Source organism: Thalassophryne amazonica, chromosome 12 (genome assembly GCF_902500255.1).
Source record: "Thalassophryne amazonica chromosome 12, fThaAma1.1, whole genome shotgun sequence".
In the NCBI taxonomy this organism is placed as follows: domain Eukaryota; kingdom Metazoa; phylum Chordata; class Actinopteri; order Batrachoidiformes; family Batrachoididae; genus Thalassophryne; species Thalassophryne amazonica.
The window spans coordinates 9,605,911-9,627,123 of NC_047114.1; the positions used below are offsets into that span (position 1 = coordinate 9,605,911).

Genomic DNA, 21,213 nt, shown 5'->3' on the forward strand with positions numbered 1-21,213 from the left:
AGAACCAATACAGAGGCAAGACAAGAAACACATCATAAAAAAACTATTTTTGTGTTCTAAAACTGTGGCTGGAGGAGCAACACACACCCAATGAAGCATGAAACTGTTTCAGAGCTGTCAAGGTTATCTTGGTGGCTTCCCTCACCTGTCTACTTGTTTTTGACACAGCTTCTAGATATTTTCACCTGGATGAGCAACAGTCTTTATCAGCACAGTCTACAGCCATGGAACCCAATCCCGGTCCTCAGGACTAAAACCTGCACATTTTTCATTTCTTCCTGCGCTGCCAAAAACAGCTTCCCTCACACAGGTGGGCTCAGCCAGTCATGAGTGAACAGATGTCTGACTGAGCCAAAGTGGGTGGAGCAAGTAGAGACAGAACTAGAACACAGGGATGCAACCATGAGGACCTTGAATTGGGAGCAGTGGTGTCAAACCAGTTCCAGAAAGACACCGCAGGGGGCAGGTTTCTATTCCTACCAATCACATCAGCCAGTGATGTCACTGACAAGCTTCATCCTTCTGCTCAAAGTTCAGTTCGTCCATTATAGTAGCGGCTCTAAGCCTCAAAATCCTTCACTTTCTGATAGAAGCGCCAAATTTTGCACACAGATCTGTTTTGATATAAGAAACAGATTTAGGAACAGTTCCATTGTCATGTATGTATGACAATATTCAGCCTATAAAGTTATAATAGCTCATTTTAGGAGTTATAGAGGAGCTAGGAAGATGATCTTGGTGTCTTTTTCTAGGTTTTGGGGCTCTGTGGTCATATTTGTGCAATCTTGAAAATCCAAGATGGCTGCCATCAGGCAAAAAAATTACAACACTTTTGCTTCAATAATAAATGTAATCAAAATCTTGGTGTCCAAGCTTAGTAAGTTGGTCAATATAATATATAATGATCTAAAATAAGCATGAATTAGTGATCAATGCCATCTTGAAAATCAAATATGGCTGCCAAAACAATTGCAGAATCAAAATGAGTGTTACTTTGTAAGTAATACAAACACAGTTACTACCAACACTTTTGATGTTTAGCACAGTAATGTATCCTTACACTAACTGATGACAATTAAAGGTACATCAAATGTATTGTAAGACACAGCAGCCACATTCAATATGGCCGCCAATGAACCTTGAAAGCTAATTTCAAGAGTTCTGGTCATTCTAGGGAAATGATATTGGTATTGTTTAATTTAATTTAATTAGCTTATAATGCGCCAAATCACAGCAAAAGCCGTCTCAAGGCGCCTTATATAAAACAAGTCAACATAAAATTGAATAAATAATAAAAAATGAATAAAAAATTCAAATACATAAATAAAAACTGAAGTAAAACAATAAAACAAATAAAACAAAAACTATCCATAAGAAAGAGAATAAAAATAGGTTTTGAGTCTTGACTTAAAAATGTCCACAGACTCAGACTGCCTCACGGTCGCAGGAAGACTGTTCCACAGGGTGGGTGCACGATACGAAAAGGCTCTTTGACCTGCTGACTTCTTCTTCACCCTGGGAACACAGAGAAGTCCCACATCCTGCGACCGCAAAGCCCGGGCCAGCATGTAGAGTTCCACCAGATCAACCAGATAAGATGGCACCAGTCCATGAACAACCTTATAAGTCAATAACAAAACCTTAAAATCTGCTCTCACAGAGACAGGGAGCCAGTGCAAAGATGCCAAAATGGGTGTGATATGTTCAGACCTTCTGCTACGTGTCAGAAGTCTGGCGGCAGCGTTCTGAACCAGCTGAAGACCCCTAATACTGGACTGTGGTAACCCTGAAAATAGAACATTATAATAATCTAGTCTAGAAGAAACAAAAGCATGAATCAGGGTCTCAGCATCAGCCATAGACAGGATGGGGCAGATCCTCGCTATATTTCTCAGATGGAAAAAAGCAGTCCTAGTAACATCCCTGATGTGGAGGTCAAAAGACAACGTGGGATCAAAAATTACCCCAAGGTGCCTCATTTTGTCCATATGATATATGACACAGGAACCTAGGCTGAGCGCCAGCTGGTCAAACTGATGCCGATGTCTCGCTGGACCAAGAACCATCATTTCAGTCTTATCAAAGTTTAAAAGTAGGAAGTTACTAGACATCCAACTTCTCACTGATAGAAGACAGTCCTCCAGGGATTTTATGGGAGTGAGAGTTCCCGCAGTTATCGGCATGTACAACTGAGTATCATCAGCATAACAATGAAAGGCAATCCCAAAACTCTGCAGTATACGCCAAAGGGGTGCCACATACAGGGACAAAAGCAAGGGGCCTAAAACAGATCCCTGTGGAACCCCAAATCTCATGTCAGCAAGGTCAGAGGTAGTGCCATTATACAAGACACATTGAGAACGACTGGACAGATATGACGTCAACCAGGCAAGGGCACTTCCAGTAATCCCAAAAAAATTCTCCAACCTATTGAGCAAAATATAATGATCCACGGTATCAAACGCAGCACTGAGATCTAACAACGCCTAAACCGTAGTGGTGTCTGAGTCCATTGATTGTTGCCCATGTTTTCAAGAATGCTGATCATTATGGTAAGCTCAAAAGGTGTCTACATGTGACTTCAATCCTGAAATTTAAGATTTCTGTAAAACAACAGAAAAAAACCCATAATGCCTTCAAAACAAACATGTATCAAACATAAACATGTATCAAAAACACTTGCCAAGTAAATAAAGTTCTATTTCTTTTTATGCATCCACTAACTCAATACTAACTAGATGGCCCTGTGGAAAATTTAATTTATTAACATTTTGATTGCAACAAGGGTTTTACCATCAGAGTGTTTATCTATCTACTTTTATATCAAAAGTAAATGCACTGTGAACGTCATTGTCTAATGTATTCTAAATGTTAATTTTCATGCTTCATTGCAGCTTCAACTGAGGTAGTCTTGACCAGAAAAGCAAAAAAAAAAGCTTGGGAGCTATGGGAGGTGTTTGGGGATGTAACACCCATCTTCTCCAGTCTTTCTCACAACATAGAGACCATCACACCAGATATGTATGCAACATTGGAGCACTTTGTTGTTTTACTCTACTCTAGAACACTGGAGGAGACAAGTGTAAACATGGCACGCTAGAAGCTGTTTGCCAGGGGAACTAAGTCATTGGAAAATATTCCCCCAACCCAATCAATCAGCATTCATCTGGGGTCAAACACTGATTCCAAGACCAGAGTACCCGTCACCAGATAAGTGGGGTTGGCAACTTGTTGAAGAAAGATGGAGGCCTTTGTGGTCAAAGTTGCCTGAAGCATGCAAAGCTTGTAAGGAACTTATTCACTGTGGATGCATGAAGGCCTGTCGGGGTCTTTGCAAATGCTTAAAGGCAAACCTACATTGCACTGCACTGTGTGCCTGTTGTGGAAATTGTAGTAGACAAGACATGTAAACTGTTTTTCACTATTGGTTAGTTAATATAATACATCTTCTGAATTATTTTTGTGGTTATTGAGCTTCATAGTTGTAAGTAATTTCAAAGTGACTTGAATCTTCTGTACACCAAGAGTAAAACTGATAAAAACATCTTTATGTTTCTAGCATTTACTTGTTTAGACAGAAAAACTATTGACTATTGCAAACAAAAGAAAAAAAAAACGTAATATTTCAGAAATAAAGTATGTCTATTTTATGTTATACTGTAACAGTTATATAAATGTTACTTTAAAGTCAAAATTTACACCATAAACCATTAGTTAAAAAGAATGATAATACTATAAGTAAAACACAAGTCATACATTCTGTAAAAACATACAAGGGTGTCTTTTTATGAATAAAACAACAATGTTATTACCTATTAGTTTGTCATCACTTTTCTGTGGTTCTGTAACTAATAATGATATAAAATTGGGGGATTAAAAAATAAATGCTTTTTGATCAAACATCTATTTTAAAACAACTATAATAAAATTATGTCTGAACTTACTTGATGCTAGTGAATAATCTATTTTGGCATATGTGTGTGTGAAAAATAAGCATATTACCTTCATTATACTTGACCCCATTTCTCCTTTTTTGTTGGTGAGATGCAATTACTTATGATTTCCATACACATGTCACAAAAAAGTCCAAATCTATTTGTAAGGATTCCTAAAATTAAGTTTAGTTGGATGCATTCCAACAAATTCAGGAAAAATCTGTCAATTTTTATAACTTTGGGTATATCAGTTGAGGGTTAGATGTCCCCCAGTTCTCCTTGAGATATTTCATGGAACTGTTACTTTTTTGAAAGGGCATATAATAAACTACATTTAAGCCAACTTTGGTGCTTCTATCATAAAGTGAACGATTCGGCCATATTTTGTGGCTTAGAGCCTCTACTATTAAATCATCTGGTGGATGCTTTAACTGTCATGGAACCCTAACCTTTTGGGACACATTTCTTGGCATTTTTGTCGAGTTTATATCCATCCAGACAGCTGCAGGTCCGTGTCAGACCATCCTTGCTGTCCGTACACTCGTGGTCACAGTCGCCGTTGTTGATGGAGCAATTTGTGGCTGTTTGTGCTGAAAAATAACAGACAACATGTACAATTATGTCGACATTTACACATGGATTATTCTTACACAGACACACTCATCTTCAGCCGCTTATCCAAGATTAGGTCATGGAGGCCTGAGGCAGGGTACAACTGGGACAGGATGCCAGTCTGTCGCAGCGCCACCTATAGACAAATACATTCATACCCACACGCACACCTGTGGACAATTGAAAATTTCCAATCCACCTAACCTGCATGTCATTGGATGGGAGAGAAAGCCGGAGGACCTGCAGGGAACTCAAGCAGACATGGAGAACATGCAAACTCCACACAGAAATGCCACAGGCGGGAATCAATCCTATAATGTTCTCATTGTGAGGCAACAGTGCTAACCACTTGGCCAACGTGCTGCCAACACTATGTGACAGAACACGGCACCTTGATTTAATTTACTGGGGAAGGTGGAGGGAAGCATCAGGTGCCAGCTGGGAAATGAACTGGCAAACTTCCCGACAGAAAATCGGTGTTGTGACAACCAAACCTGTCTGAGCTTCACCCATCCAACCAATGTACCTGTCTGAGCTCCTCCCATCCGACCAATGTACCTGTCTGAGCTCCTCCCATCCGACGAGCGAACATGTCTGAGCCCATCCTACCTGACCACTGATCCTCTTTGAGCTCCTCCCATCCGACCACTGATCCTCTTTCAGCTCCTCCCATCCGACCACTGTTGCTATTTGAGCTCCTCCCACCTGACGACTGATCCTCTTTGAGTTCCTCACATCTGACTACTGTACCTGTCTGAGCTTCTCCCATCCGACCACTGAATCTGTCTGAGCTCCTCCCACCCGACCACTGTTCCTGGCTGTCTGAGTGGTGTCTAAAAAATGAGGTGGGCTTCATAGATAATTGGCAAAGCTTCTGGGGAAAACCTGGTCTTCTTAGGAGAGACGGCATCCATCCCACTTTGGATGGAGCAGCTCTCATTTCTAGAAATCTGGCCAATTTTCTTGGATCCTCCAAACTGTGACTATCCAGGGTTGGGACCAGGAAGCAGGGCTGTGGTCTTATACACCTCTCTGCAGCTTCTCTCCCCCTGCCATCCCCTCATTACCCCATCCCCGTAGAGACGGTGCCTGCTCCCAGACCACCAATAACCAGCAAAAATCTATTTAAGCATAAAAATTCAAAAAGAAAAAATAATATAGCACCTTCTACTGCACCACAGACTAAAACAGTTAAATGTGGTCTATTAAACATTAGGTCTCTCTCTTCTAAGTCCCTGTTGGTAAATGATATAATAATTGATCAACGTATTGATTTATTCTGCCTTACAGAAACCTGGTTACAGCAGGATGAATATGTTAGTTTAAATGAGTCACACCCCCGAGTCACACTAACTGTCAGAATGCTCGTAGCACGGGCCGGGGCGGAGGATAGCAGCAATCTTCCATTCCAGCTTATTAATTAATCAAAAACCTAGACAGAGCTTAATTCATTTTGAAAGCTTGTCTCTTAGTCTTGTCCATCCAAATTGGAAGTCCCAAAAACCAGTTTTATTTGTTATTATCTATCGTCCACCTGGTCGTTACTGTGAGTTTCTCTGTGAATTTTCAGACCTTTTGTCTGACTTAGTGCTTAGCTCAGATAAGATAATTATAGTGGGCGATTTTAACATCCACACAGATGCTGAGAATGACAGCCTCAACACTGCATTTAATCTATTATTAGACTCTATTGGCTTTGCTCAAAAAGTAAATGAGTCCACCCACCACTTTAATCATATCTTAGATCTTGTTCTGACTTATGGTATGGAAATAGAAGACTTAACAGTATTCCCTGAAAACTCCCTTCTGTCTGATCATTTTTTAATAACATTTACATTTACCCTGATGGACTATCCAGCAGTGGGGAATAAGTTTCATTACACTAGAAGTCTTTCAGAAAGCGCTGTAACTAGGTTTAAGGATATGATTCCTTCTTTATGTTCTCTAATGTCATATACCAACACAGAGCAGAGTAGCTACCCTAAACTCTGTAAGGGAGTTAGAGTATCTCGTCAATAGTTTTACATCCTCATTGAAGACAACTTTGGATGCTGTAGCTCCTCTGAAAAAGAGAGCTTTAAATCAGAAGTGTCTGAACTCCGTGGTATAACTCACAAACTCGTAGCTTAAAGCAGATAACCCGTAAGTTGGAGAGGAAAATGGCGTCTCACTATTTAGAAGATCTTCACTTAGCCTGGAAAAGAGTTTGTTGCTCTATAAAAAAGCCCTCCGTAAAGCTAGGACATCTTTTCTACTCATCACTAATTGAAGAAAATAAGTAACAACCCCAGGTTTCTTTTCAGCACTGTAGCCAGGCTGACAAAGAGTCAGAGCTCTATTGAGCTGAGTATTCCATTAACTTTACTAGTAATGACTTCATGACTTTCTTTGCTAACAAAATTTTGACTATTAGAGAAAAAATTACTCATAACCATCCCAAAGATGTATCGTTATCTTTTGGCTGCTTTCAGTGATGCCGGTATTTGGTTAGACTCTTCTCTCCGATTGTTCTGTCTGAGTTATTTTCATTAGTTACTTCATCCAAACCCTCAACATGTTTATTAGACCCCATTCCTGCCAGGCTGCTCAAGGAGTCCTACCATATTTAATGCTTCAATCTTAATATGATCAATCTATCTTTGTTAGTTGGCTATGTACCACGGCTTTTAAGGTGGCAGTAATTAAACCATTACTTAAAAAGCCATCACTTGACCCAGCTATCTTAGCTAATTATAGGCCAATCTCCAACCTTCCTTTTCTCTCAAAGATTCTTGAGAGGGTAGTTGTAAAACAGCTAACTGATCACCTGCAGAGGAATGGTCTATTTGAAGAGTTTCAGTCAGGTTTTAGAATTCATCATAGTACAGAAACAGCATTAGTGAAGGTTACAAATGATCTTCTTATGGCTTCAGACAGTGGACTTATCTCTGTGCTTGTTCTGTTGGACCTCAGTGCTGCTTTTGATACTGTTGACCATAAAATTTTATTACAGAGATTAGAGCATGTCATAGGTATTAAAGGCACTGCGCTGCGGTGGTTTGAATCATATTTGTCTAATAGATTACAGTTTGTTCATGTAAATGGGGAATCTTCTTCACAGGAATAAAGTTAATTATGGAGTTCCACAAGGTTCTGTGCTAGGACCAATTTTATTCACTTTATACATGCTTCCCTTAGGCAGTATTATTAGATGGTATTGCTTAAATTTTCATTGTTACGCAGATGATACCCAGCTTTATCTATCCATGAAGCCAGAGGACACACACCAATTAGCTAAACTGCAGGATTGTCTTACAGACATAAAGACATGGATGACCTCTAATTTCCTGCTTTTAAACTCAGATAAAACTGAAGTTATTGTACTTGGCCCCACAAATCTTAGAAGCATGGTGTCTAACCAGATCTTTACTCTGGATGGCATTTCCCTGACCTCTAGTAATACTGTGAGAAATCTTGGAGTCATTTTTGATCAGGATATGTCATTCAAAGCGCATATTAAACAAATATGTAGGACTGCCTTTTTGCATTTACGCAATATCTCTAAAATCAGAAAGGTCTTGTCTCAGAGTGATGCTGAAAAACTAATTCATGCATTTATTTCCTCTAGGCTGGACTATTGTAATTCATTATTATCAGGTTGTCCTAAAAGTTCCCTAAAAAGCCTTCAGTTAATTCAAAATGCTGCAGCTAGAGTACTGACGGGGACTAGCTGGAGAGAGCATATCTCACCCGTGTTGGCCTCTCTTCATTGGCTTCCTGTTAATTCTAGAATAGAATTTAAAATTCTTCTTCTTACTTATAAGGTTTTGAATAATCAGGTCCCATCTTATCTTAGGGACCTCGTAGTACCATATTACCCCATTAGAGCGCTTCGCTCTCAGACTGCAGGCTTACTTGTAGTTCCTAGGGTTTGTAAGAGTAGAATGGGAGGCAGAGCCTTCAGCTTTCAGGCTCCTCTCCTGTGGAACCAGCTCCCAATTCAGATCAGGGAGACAGATACCCTCTCTACTTTTAAGATTAGGCTTAAAACTTTCCTTTTCGCTAAGGCTTATAGTTAGGGCTGGATCAGGTGACCCTGGACTATCCCTTGGTTATGCTGCTTTAGACGTAGACTGTGGGGGGGTTCCCATGATGCACTGTTTCTTTCTCTTTTTGCTTTGTATGCATCACTCTGCATTTAATCATTAGTGATCGATCTCTGCCCCCCTCCACAGCATGTCTTTTTCCTGGTTCTTTCCCTCAGCCCCAACCAGTCTCAGCAGAAGACTGCCCCTCCCTGAGCCTGGTTCTGCTGGAGGTTTCTTCCTGTTAAAAGGGAGTTTTTCCTTCCCACTGTAGCCAAGTGCTTGCTCACAGGGGGTTGTTTTGACCGTTGGGGTTTTTCATAATTATTGTATGGCCTTGCCTTACAATATGGAGCGCCTTGGGGCAACTGTTTGTTGTGATTTGGCGCTATATAAAAAAAAAGTTGATTGATTGATTGATTGATTTCAGCCCCTCCCATCCGACCACTGTATCTGTCTTAGCTCCTCCCACCGAATATTGATCCTCTTTGAGCTCCTCCCATCTGACCACTGATCATCTTTCAGCTCCTCCCATCGGAACAATGAACCTGTCTGAGGTCCTCCCATCTGACCACTGATCCTCTTTGAGCTCCTCCCATCTGACTACTAAACCTGGCTGAGCTCCTCCCAAAGGACCACTGAACCTGTCTGATCTCCTCCCACCCGACCACTGATCCTCTTTGAGGTCCTCCCGACCCAACCACGGATCCTCTTTCAGCTCCTCCCATCCAACCACTGAATCTGTCTGAGCTCCTCCCACCCGACCACTGATCCTCTTTGAGTTCCTCCCTTCCGACCACTGAACCCGTCTGAGGTCCTACAATCCGACCACTGAAACTGTCTGAGCTCCACCATCCAACCACTGAGCCTGTCTGAGCCCCTCCCACCCGACCACTGATCGTCTTTGTGCTCCTCCCCACCCGACCAGGGATCCTCTTTGACCTCCTCCAATCCAACCACTGTATCTATCTGAGCTCCTCCCACCCAACCACTGATCCTCTTTCAGCTCCTCCCATCCGACCACTGAATCTGTCGGAGCCCCTCCCATCCGACCAATGAACCTGTCTGAGGTCCTCCCATCTGACCACTGATCCTCTTTGAGCTCCTCCCACCCAACCACGGAACCTGTCTGACCCCCTCCCACCCGACCACTGATCCTCTTTGAGTTCCTCCCTTCCGACTACTGTACCTGTCTGAGCTCCTCCCATCCGACCACTGATCCTCTTTCAGCTACTCCCATCTGACCACTGAACCTGTCTGAGCCCCTCCTACACAACCACTGATCCTTTTTGAGTTCCTCCCATCTGACCACTGATCCTCTTTGAGCTCCTCCTGTCCAACCAATGATCCTCTTTGAGCTCCTCTCATCCGGCCACTGATCCTATTTGAGCTCCTCCTACCCAACCACTGATCTTCTTTGAGCTCCTCTCATCCAACCATTGTATCTGTCTGAGCTCCTCCCACCCGACAACTGATCCTGCTTGAGCTCCTCCTACCCAACCACTGATCCTCTTTGAGCTCCTCCCCATCCGACCACTGATCCTCTTTCAGCTCCTCCAATCCAACCACTGTATCTGTCTGATCTGCTCCCATCTGATCACTGATCCTCTTTCATCTCCTCTCATCCGGTCAATGAATCTGTCTGGGCTCCTCCCATCCGACCAATTAACCTGCCTGAGCTTCTCTCACCCAAGCACTGATCCTCTTTGAGGTCCCCCCATCCAACCACTGATCCTCTTTGAGCTCCTCCCATCCAATCCCTATATCTGTCTGAGCTCCTCCCACCCGACCAGTGAACCTGTCTGAGTTCCTCCCATCCGAACACTGATCCTCTTTCAGCTCCTCCCATCTGACCACTGTTGCTATTTGAGCTCCTCCCATTCAACCACTGTATCTGTCTGAGCTCCTCCCAGCTGACCACTGATCCTCTTTCAGCTCCTCACATTTGACCACTGAATCTGTTTGAGCTCCTCCCATCCAACCACTCATCCTCTTTGAGCTCCTCCCATCCAACCACTCATCCTCTTTGAGCTCCTCCCATCCAACCACGCATCCTGTTCCAGCTCCTCCCATCCGACCACTGTTGCTATTTGAGCTCCTCCCATTCAACCACTGTATCTGTCTGAGCTCCTCCCAGCTGACCACTGATCCTCTTTCAGCTCCTCACATTTGACCACTGAATCTGTTTGAGCTCCTCCCACGCAACCATTGATCCTATTTGAGCTCTTCCCACCCAACCACTGATCCTCTTTCAGCTCTTTCACTGATCCTCTTTCAGCTCCTCCCATCTGACAACCATATCTGTCTGAGCTCCTCCCATCTGACCACTGTATCTGTCTGAGCTCCTCCCATCCGACCACCCGACCTCTCTCAGCTCCTCCCATTCGAGCACGCTATCTGTCTGAGCTCCTCCCATCTGACCACTGTATCTGTCTGAGCTCCTCCCATCCGACCACCCGACCTCTTTCAGCTCCTCCCATTCGAACACTCTATCTGTCTGAGCTCCTCCCATCCGACCACTGATCCTCTTTCAGCTCCTCCCATCTAACCACTGTATCTGTCTGAGCCCCTCCCCCCGGACCACTGATCCCTCTTTGAGCTCCTCCCATCTGACCACTGAGCCTCTGTGAGTTCCTCCCATCCGATCACTGAACCTGTCTGAGCCCCTCCCACCCGACCACTGATCCTCTTTGAACTCCTCCCATCCGACCACTGATCCTCTTTGAGTTCCTCCCATCCGATCACTGAACCTGTCTGAGCCCCTCCGATCTGACCACTGAATGTGTCAGAGCTCCTACCCTGACCACTGATCTTCTTTCAGCTCCTCCCATCTGACCACTGATCCTCTTTCAGCTCCTCCCATCCGACAACCGTATCTGTCTGAGCTCCTCCCATCTGACCACTGATCCTCTTTCAGCTCCTTCCATCTGACAACCGTATCTGTCTGAGCTCCTCCCATCTGACCACTGTATCTGTCTGAGCTCCTCCCATCTGACCACTGTATTTGTCTGAGCTCCTCCCATCCGACCACCCGACCTCTTTCAGCTCCTCCCATTCGAACACTCTATCTGTCTGAGCTCCTCCCATCTGACCACTGTATCTGTCTGAGTTCCTCCCATCCGACCACCCGACCTCTTTCAGCTCCTCCCATTCGAACACTCTATCTGTCTGAGCCCCTCCCCCAGACCACTGATCCTCTTTCAGCAATTCCCATCCAACCACTGTATCTGTCTGAGCCCCTCCCCCCGGACCACTGATCCTCTTTCAGCTCCGCCCATCCGACCACTGTATCTCTCTGAGCTCCTCCCATCCGACCAATGAACCTGTATGAGGTCCTCCCATCTGACCACTGATCCTCTTTGAGCTCCTCCCACCCAACCACGGAACCTGTCTGAGCCCCTCCCACCCGACCACCCGACCTCCTTTCAGCTCCTCCCATTCGAACACTATCTGGTCTGAGCTCCTCCCATCCGACCACTATCCTCTTTCAGCTCCTCCCATCCAACCAACTGTATCTGTCTGAGCCCCTCCCCCAGACCACTGATCCTCTTTCAACAATTCCCATCCAACCACTGTATCTGTCTGAGCCCCTCCCCCCGGACCACTGATCCTCTTTCAGCTCCTCCCATCCGACCACTGTATCTGTCTGAGCTCCTCCCATCCGACCAATGAACCTGTCTGAGATCCTCCCATCTGACCACTGATCCTCTTTGAGCTCCTCCCACCCAACCACGGAACCTGTCTGAGCCCCTCCCACCCGACCACTGATCCCTCTGAGTTCCTCCCTTCCGACTACTGTACCTGTCTGAGCTCCTCCCATCCGACCACTGATCCTCTTTGAGCTCCTCCCATCCAATCACTGAACCTGTCTGAGCTCCTCCCACCCGACCACTGATCCTCTTTGAGCTCCTCCCATCCAATCACTGTACCTGTCTGAGCTCCTCCCATCTGACCATTGATCATCTTTTGAACTCCTCCCATCGACCACTGATCCTCTTTGAGTTCCTCCCATCCGATCACTGAACCTGTCTGAGCCACCTCCCATCTGACAACTGAATGTGTCAGAGCTCCTACCCTGACCACTGCTCTTCTTTCAGCCCTCCCATCTGACCAACTGATACTCTTTCAGCATCTTCCCATCCAACCACTGTATCTGTCTGAGCCTCTCCCCCCGGACCACTGATTCTCTTTGAGCTCCTCCCATCTGACCACTGAGCCTCTTTGAGTTCCTCCCATCCGATCACTGAACCTGTCTGAGCCCCTCCCACCCGACCACTGATCCTCTTGGAACTCCTCCCATCCAACCACTGATCCTCTTTGAGTTCCTCCCATCCGATCACTGAACCTGTCTGAGCCCCTCCCATCTGACCACTGAATGTGTCAGAGCTCCTACCCTGACCACTGATCTTCTTTCAGCTCCTCCCATCTGACCACTGATCCTCTTTCAGCTCCTCCCATCTGACAACCGTATCTGTCTGAGCTCCTCCCATCTGACCACTGTATCTGTCTGAGCTCCTCCCATCCGACCACCCGACCTCTTTCAGCTCCTCCCAATTCGAACACTCTATCTGTCTGAGCTCCTCCTATCCGACAACCGTATCTGTCTGAGCTCCTCCCATCTGACCACTGATCCTCTTTCAGCTCCTCCCATCTGACAACCGTATCTGTCTGAGCTCCTCCCATCTGACCACTGATCCTCTTTCAGCTCCTCCCATCTGACAACCGTATCTGTCTGAGCTCCTCCCATCTGACAACCGTATCTGTCTGAGCTCCTCCCATCTGACCACTGTATCTGTCTGAGCTCCTCCCATCCGACCACCCGACCTCTTTCAGCTCCTCCCAATTCGAACACTCTATCTGTCTGAGCTCCTCCCATCTGACCACTGTATTTGTCTGAGCTCCTCCCATCCGACCACCCGACCTCTTTCAGCTCCTCCCATCTGACCACTGATCTTCTTTCAGCTCCTCCCATCTGACCACTGATCCTCTTTCAGCTCCTCCCATCCGACAACCGTATCTGTCTGAGCTCCTCCCATCTGACCACTGATCCTCTTTCAGCTCCTTCCATCTGACAACCGTATCTGTCTGAGCTCCTCCCATCTGACCACTGTATTTGTCTGAGCTCCTCCCATCCGACCACCCGACCTCTTTCAGCTCCTCCCATTCGAACACTCTATCTGTCTGAGTTCCTCCCATCCGACCACTGATCCTCTTTCAGCTCCTCCCATTCGAACACTCTATCTGTCTGAGCCCCTCCCCCCGGACCACTGATTCTCTTTGAGCTCCTCCCATCTGACCACTGAGCCTGTTCAAGCTCAACAGAGAAAGTATAAACACATAGAAACAGACTTACGCTCGTCACAGTACTTCCCTCATATCCACGGTTACATCGACAAGCGTAGTCCTGGTACAGGTCCACACAGTTTCCATGGACACAGATGTTGTCATGACACTGGTTTCCATCTGGAACACAGATCAGTTTCAGTATGAGCAGCCACTTCCCACAATGCATAGCAGGTGCTGCCTGACATGTCACATCAGAAAGCGGCTCAGTGAAATCATCAAATGATGCTGCACGTGTAGTGATGTGGCCACACTTCGTGGGTTGTGTCATCACCCTCGGCCCGACACATTGTGGATTTTAAACACTGAGTAATTTCTACAAAACTCATTCAGTGTTTCAGTTAGTGTCACGCTGCTCGCTACAACAAACAAACTTAAGTGTGTGACTTTAGTTCTTCACAAGACACTCATGCAGTTCACAGATCCAAAACTTTGAATCCAATTAAAAAAAGTCACATCTTCCCACAGAGACCCAAAGTGAAGCAGCCCTGAAAACGATTACTCTTGATCTGAAAACACCCCAAAGCAAATCAGACCCTAAACAAAACCTGGTCAAGTTAGTGTTGTCATTCTTAAAACCACACACCCACACTGAAGAGACCATTAGAAATTCTCTGGACCAGTCAATATGACATCACCAAGTCCATTCTTAACAATGAGGACACTATCAGGAGACTCCTGTCTGAGGTAGCAGAGGATGACACTGCTCCCTTTGATATTTCTACAGAGGCATGTGGTCTTTTGACTCAGCTCAACAGAACTTCTTCAACAGTGGCAAATTTCTCCATCTGCTAGGTGCACTGACACCAGCCAGTTCAATCCTGCCACAAAGAGTGGATTTGTGCATGTGAGGTAGTGACAGCTTCACTTGAAAGAAGTGTTGTAATGTAACAAAGTAGAAATAGAATTTTGACATATCTGTACTTTACTTCATTATTAACATTTCTGGCGACTTTCACTTTTACTCCACTACATTTTGTGAATAAAATTTATACTTTTACTCCAATACATTTCCCTTAAACATTTTTGTGCCTGTTTGCAGAGGTGAAAGTAAGCCGGAGCGCAGCTGTAGAGCCGGGAAGAGATACAGTCCTCTGCAGCCGGAGCGCAGCTCCTTCCACCCCTGCAGCAAAAAGTGCCATGTTTGACAAAAAACAAGTTTTATATATATATATATATATATATATATATATATATATAGATAGATAGATAGATAGATAGATAGATAGATAGATAGATAGATAGATAGATAGATAGATAGACTGGCAGCTGGAAACCATCAAAAAATTTATCTGGCTTTCGGTGAAAATTTTACGGGCTTCACAGAGAATAAGGACTGTTACTACAGCTTTAAGGACGGCTTTAAGGACGCTCTGCGCGCCGCGCTCCGTGCCGCCATTAAGAGCCACAAACCACTGAATCATTTCTAAACGGATGGCTCTGTGGAGCCAGACGGTCGTGTGCACTTTCTCTGGTTATCACAAGAGCTGGACATCAACCATTTTCCGGCAGATTTCACTTTTAACAAGAGATTTTGTCATGGAAAGCCGAGCGGAGGCTTCACGCTTCACGACCGATTTGCTGATGGAGCAAGACAAAGGAACACCTCCGTTTTGCTCTCACAGGACGGCTTTGAGATGGCGTTCAGACAGCTGTCTGTGGTTTTTCCATCGAGTGATTATCCGAGAAATTGTGGATGTGCCTGGACATGCCAGAACATGTCCCGTTCAGCTTTCAGGCTCCTCTCCTGTGGAACCAGCTCCCAATTCGAATCAGGGAGACAGACACCCTCTCTACTTTTAAGATTAAGCTTAAAACTTTCCTTTTGAAAAAGCTTATAGTTAGGGCTGGATCAGGTGACCCTGAACCATCCCTTAGTTATCCTGCTATAGACTTAGACTGCTGGGGGGTTCCCATGATGTACTGAGTGTTTCTTTCTCTTTTTGCTCTGTATGCACCACTCTGCATTTAATCATTAGTGATTGATCTCTGCTCTCTTTCACAGCATGTCTTTTTCCTGATTCTCTCCCCTCAGCCCCAACCAGTCCCAGCAGAAGACTGCCCCTCTCTGAGCCTGGTTCTGCTGGAGGTTTCTTCCTGTTAAAAGGGAGTTTTTCCTTCCCACTGTCGCCAAGTGCTTGCTCACAGGGGGTCATTTTGACCGTTGGGGTTTTTCTGTAATTATTGTATGGCTTTTGCCTTACAATATAAAGCACCTTGGGGCAACTGTTGTGATTTGGCGCTATATAAATAAAATTGATTTGATATATATATATATATATATATATATATATAAAGATGACAGGTTGAATCTGCACCTCCGCTGAGGACAAAGACTGTGGAGGGTGAAAACCATCTGCGCACACACACATATCTTGAAAAAGATCAAATCTTGACATGAAACCATTTGTGTCAGAATTTGACAAAGCTGCCGCAGACCAGCCCTGTAAATCACGTCTGTTTCTTCCCTAATCTAGGGATTAGACCGATTATTGGCTGGGCCAATTATCGGCTAATTATCGCCTGATAATTGGCAAGCCGGTAATTGACTGATAATCGGACCAGCTGATAATTGGTTTGTCCCTACAATGACTGTACATCTCCTATTGTTATCGCATGGTCTATGTTCTACAAGTTTGTTAGCCATCACCTGCCCTTGCTGTCTGTATGTGCTTGTGTTCTACATTTAGTTAAAGGGGGTAAAAAAAAGTTTCAAGATGTTGTACATGTTGTATTTTACACCAATTTAGAGGTTCTTTTATTGCCCTCCACCCCCAAGGAGCACAAATGCCCACCTGAGCTGAGCATCATAGCAGCACCTCTGATAGTCGATAGTGATAAGGAAGATCTCCCTCTGGTATTTTTTGAGGAAGAAAACTCAAGCAGACCAGATTCAGAGGGGTTACTCACTGCCTAGACCAGGCGTGGGCAATCATGTGCCATAAAGCCATGAAGGGCCAAGACAGTGCAGGTTTCTCTTTCTACCAATCACCTCAGCAGGTGATTTCATTGATGATTAGGTGTTTATGTTTGGGGGAGAAGCTCATCAGCAAACCCACCTGCTGAAGTGATTGGCTGCAAGGAAAACCTGCACTGTCTTGGCCCTTGTTGCCCACCCCTGACCTGGACATATACTCAACAAAAATATAAACGCAACACTTTTGGTTTTGCTCCCATTTTGTATGAGATGAACTCAAAGATCTAAAACTTTTTCCACATACACAATATCACCATTTCCACAAATATTGTTCACAAAACCAGTCTAAATCTGTGATAGTGAGCACTTCTCCTTTGCTGAGATAATCCATCCCACCTCACAGGTGTGCCATATCAAGATGCTGATTAGACACCATGATTAGTGCACAGGTGTGCCTTAGACTGCCCACAATAAAAGGCCACTCTGAAAGGTGCAGTTTTATCACACAGCACAATGCAACAGATGTCGCAAGATTTGAGGAGCGTGCAATTGGCATGCTGACAGCAGGAATGTCAACCAGAGCTGTTGCTCGTCTATTGAATGTTCATTTCTCTACCATAAGCCGTCTCCAAAGGCGTGTCAGAGAATTTGGCAGTACATCCAACCAGCCTCACAACCGCAGACCACGTGTAACCACACCAGCCCAGGACCTCCACATCCAGCATGTTCACCTCCAAGATCTTCTGAGAATAGCCACTCGGACAGCTGCTGAAACAATCGGTTTGCATAACCAAAGAATTTCTGGCACAAACTGTCAGAAAACCGTCCTCAGGGAAGCTCATCTGTATGCTCGTCGTCCTCATCGGGGTCTCGACCTGACTCCAGTTCGTCGTCGTAACCGACTTGAGTGTGCAAATGCTCACATTCGCTGGCATTTGGCACGTTGGAGAGGTGTTCTCTTCACGGATGAATCCCGGTTCACACTGTTCAGGGCAGATGGCAGACGTGTGGGTGAGCTTTTTTCTGATGTCAATGTTGTGGATCGAGTGGCCCATGGTGGCGGTGGGGTTATGGTATGGGCAGGCGTCTGTTATGGACGAAGAACACAGGTGCATTTTATTGATGGCATTTTGAATGCACAGAGATACGTGACGAGATCCTGAGGCCCATTGTTGTGCCATACATCCAAGAAATCACCTCATGTTGCAGCAGGATAATGCACGGCCCCATGTTGCAAGGATCTGTACACAATTCTTGGAAGCTGAACTGTCCCAGTTCTTGCATGGCCAGCATACTCACCGGACATGTCACCATTGAGCATGTTTGGGATGCTCTGGACCGGCGTATACGACAGCGTGTACCAGTTCCTGCCAATATCTAGCAACTTCGCACAGCCATTGAAGAGGAGTGGACCAACATTCCACAGGCCACAATTGACAACCTGATCAACTCTATGCGAAGGAAATGTGTTGCACTGCATGAGGCAAATGGTGGTCACACCAGATACTGACTGGTATCCCCCCCCCAATAAAACAAAACTGCACCTTTCAGAGTGGCCTTTTATTGTGGGCAGTCTAAGGCACACCTGTGCACTAATCATGGTGTCTAATCAGCATCTTGATATGGCACACCTGTGAGGTGGGATGGATTATCTCAGCAAAGGAGAAGTGCTCACTATCACAGATTTAGTGTTGGGAAAGTGTAGGAACACGGACCCACAACAGGGGGCGCAAATGAACGGACAATGGAGTAAGTCAAATAACAACGTTTTACTGTTGTGAATGTGCACAACTAATACAACCAATCACAGAAATGGACAACAGTCAATTCACAAAAGTGTCGTGTGGGCAGGCTCGAAGATAGGAGACGCCTCTCCAAGGTAAGACTGGAACCACACGGCTTCCTCCGCCACAGGACCCCGGGAATACTGGAGCCGCCAAGTCCCGAACTCCCAGGTGGCCACTGCCTCCGCGTGTCGACCTGGTACTGCTGGCGAGGAAACAAAGTACAGTCAGATGGGGGCGCGTTTGCACCCAGGACTCCGAACAGCAGGAAAGTTACCTCCACCTCTCGTTGGAACAGTAATCCAAATAACTAGCTCAATCCAAAAAAAGATACACTCTGTTAGCGTCAATACGTTACCTCTCCGGTAAAAACGATATCTCGGCAATGAGGTGGAGATGCCGTCCTGCTGATATACCCCACTGATGATTGCCGTCAGCTGTCTCAGGTCATGGGTGACAGCTGTCACCGAGGCTGCTCCCGTGAGGCGGCGGCGCCCTCTGGTGCCTGGAGCCCGCACTCCAGGCAGGGCGCCCTCTGGTGGTGGTGGGCCAGCAGTACCTCCTCTTCAGCGGCCCACACAACAGGACCCCCCCCTCAACGGGCGCCTCCTGGCACCCGACCGGGCTTGTCCGGGTGGCGACGGTAGAAGTCGGCCAGGAGGGCCGGGTCCAAGATGAAGCTCCTCTTCACCCAGGAGCGTTCTTCAGGGCCATACCCCTCCCAGTCCACCAGATATTGAAAGCCCCGGCCCATCCGTCGGACGTCCAACAACCGGCGCACTGTCCAAGCCGGCTCGCCATCGATGATCCGGGCAGGAGGTGGCGCCGGACCGGGTGTACAGAGGGGCGAGGTGTGATGGGGCTTGATTTTTGACACATGGAATACTGGATGGATCCGCAGTGAGGCTGGAAGCCGAAGCCTCACTGCGGCGGGATTGATGACCTTGAGAATCTTAAACGGACCTATGTACCTGTGTTGCAGTTTTGGGGAGGCCACTTGCAGTGGAATGTCCTTGGTGGCCAACCACACTTCCTGCCCGGGGCGATACGTAGGGGCCGGGGGCCGCCGCCGGTCTGCATGGGTCTTCGCCCTCATCCGGGCCCTCAACAAAGCAGAACGGGCGGCACGCCACACCCGACGGCACTTCCGCAGGTGGGCCTGGACCGAGGGCACACCGACCTCTCCCTCAACCACCGGGAATAATGGGGGCTGATACCCCAAACACACCTCAAAGGGGGTGAGGCCGGTGGCTGATGACACTTGACTGTTGTGGGCGTACTCGATCCAGGCCAGATGAGTACTCCAGGCCGCCGGGTGCGCGGCTGTCACACAACGTAGTGTTTGCTCCATTTCTTGATTGGCCCGCTCTGCTTACCCGTTGGTCTGGGGGTGATACCCGGATGAGAGACTGACCGTGGCCCCCAGTTCCGGCAAAAGCTCCTCCAGACATGCGAGGAGAACTGGGACCGCGATCGGAGACGATGTCTGATGGTATCCCATGCAGACGGACGACGTGGTGGACCAGGAGGTCCGCTGTCTCCTGGGCCGTTGGGAGCTTCGGGAGGGCCACGAAGTGGGCCTCCTTGGAGAATCGGTCCACTATCGTGAGGATGACGGTGTTTCCCTGGGACGGCGGGAGGCCCGTGACAAAATCCAGGCCGATGTGGGACCAGGGGCGATGAGGCACGGGCAGCGGCTGTAGCAGTCCCGGAGCCTTGCGATGGTCGGCCTTGCCCCTGGCGCAGGTGGTACAGGCCTGGATATAGTCCCGGACGTCGGCCTCCAGGGACGCCCACCAGAAGCGCTGCCGGACAACTGCCACGGTTCTTCGCACCCCTGGATGACAGGAGAGCTTAGAGCCGTGACAGAAGTCCAGGACTGCAGCCCTTGCCTCTGGTGGGACGTAAAGTCTGTTCTTTGGTCCAGTCCCGGGGTCCGGGCTTCGTGCCAGGGCCTCCCGGACGGTTCTCTCTACGTCCCAGGTGAGGGTGGCCACGATAGTGGACTCCGGGATGATGGGTTCCGGTGGATCCGACAACTCCGTTTTGACCTCGTCTTCGTGCACCCGGGACAAGGCATCCGATTTCTGGTTCTTGGTCCCGGGCCGGTAGGTGATGCGGAAGTCAAAACGGCCGAAGAACAGTGACCAGCGGGCTTGCCTGGGATTCAGCCGCTTGGCGGTCCTGATATATTCCAGGTTCCGGTGGTCAGTGAAAACCGTGAATGGCACGGACGTTCCCTCCAACAGATGTCTCCATTCTTCAAGAGCCTCTTTCACCGCAAGGAGTTCTCGGTTGCCGACGTCATAGTTCCGTTCAGCCGGGGTCAACCTGCGGGAAAAATAGGCACACGGGTGAAGGACCTTATCGGTCTTCCCACTCTGGGACAGCACAGCTCCTATCCCTGAGTCCGAGGCGTCCACTTCAACCACTAACTGGCGACTAGGATCGGGCTGCACCAGAACGGGTGCAGACGAGAAGCGCCGTTTCAACTCCTTGAACGCGGCATCGCAACGATCCGACCAGGTGAAGGGGACTTTTGGTGAGGTCAGGGCTGT

The 21,213-nt window shown here is 46.9% G+C and overlaps 1 protein-coding gene across 1 annotated transcript in view; it reads right to left on the reverse strand.

The window, feature by feature from the left end:
* The window catches only part of proca (protein C (inactivator of coagulation factors Va and VIIIa), a), a 54,931-nt gene that overhangs the window by 25,053 nt on the left and 8,665 nt on the right, over positions 1 to 21,213 (reverse strand). The window contains 3 exon segments of the mRNA XM_034184076.1: positions 4,385 to 4,519; positions 4,522 to 4,525; positions 13,965 to 14,074. Of these exon segments, the coding sequence (XP_034039967.1) occupies positions 4,385 to 4,519; positions 4,522 to 4,525; positions 13,965 to 14,074 (249 nt within the window).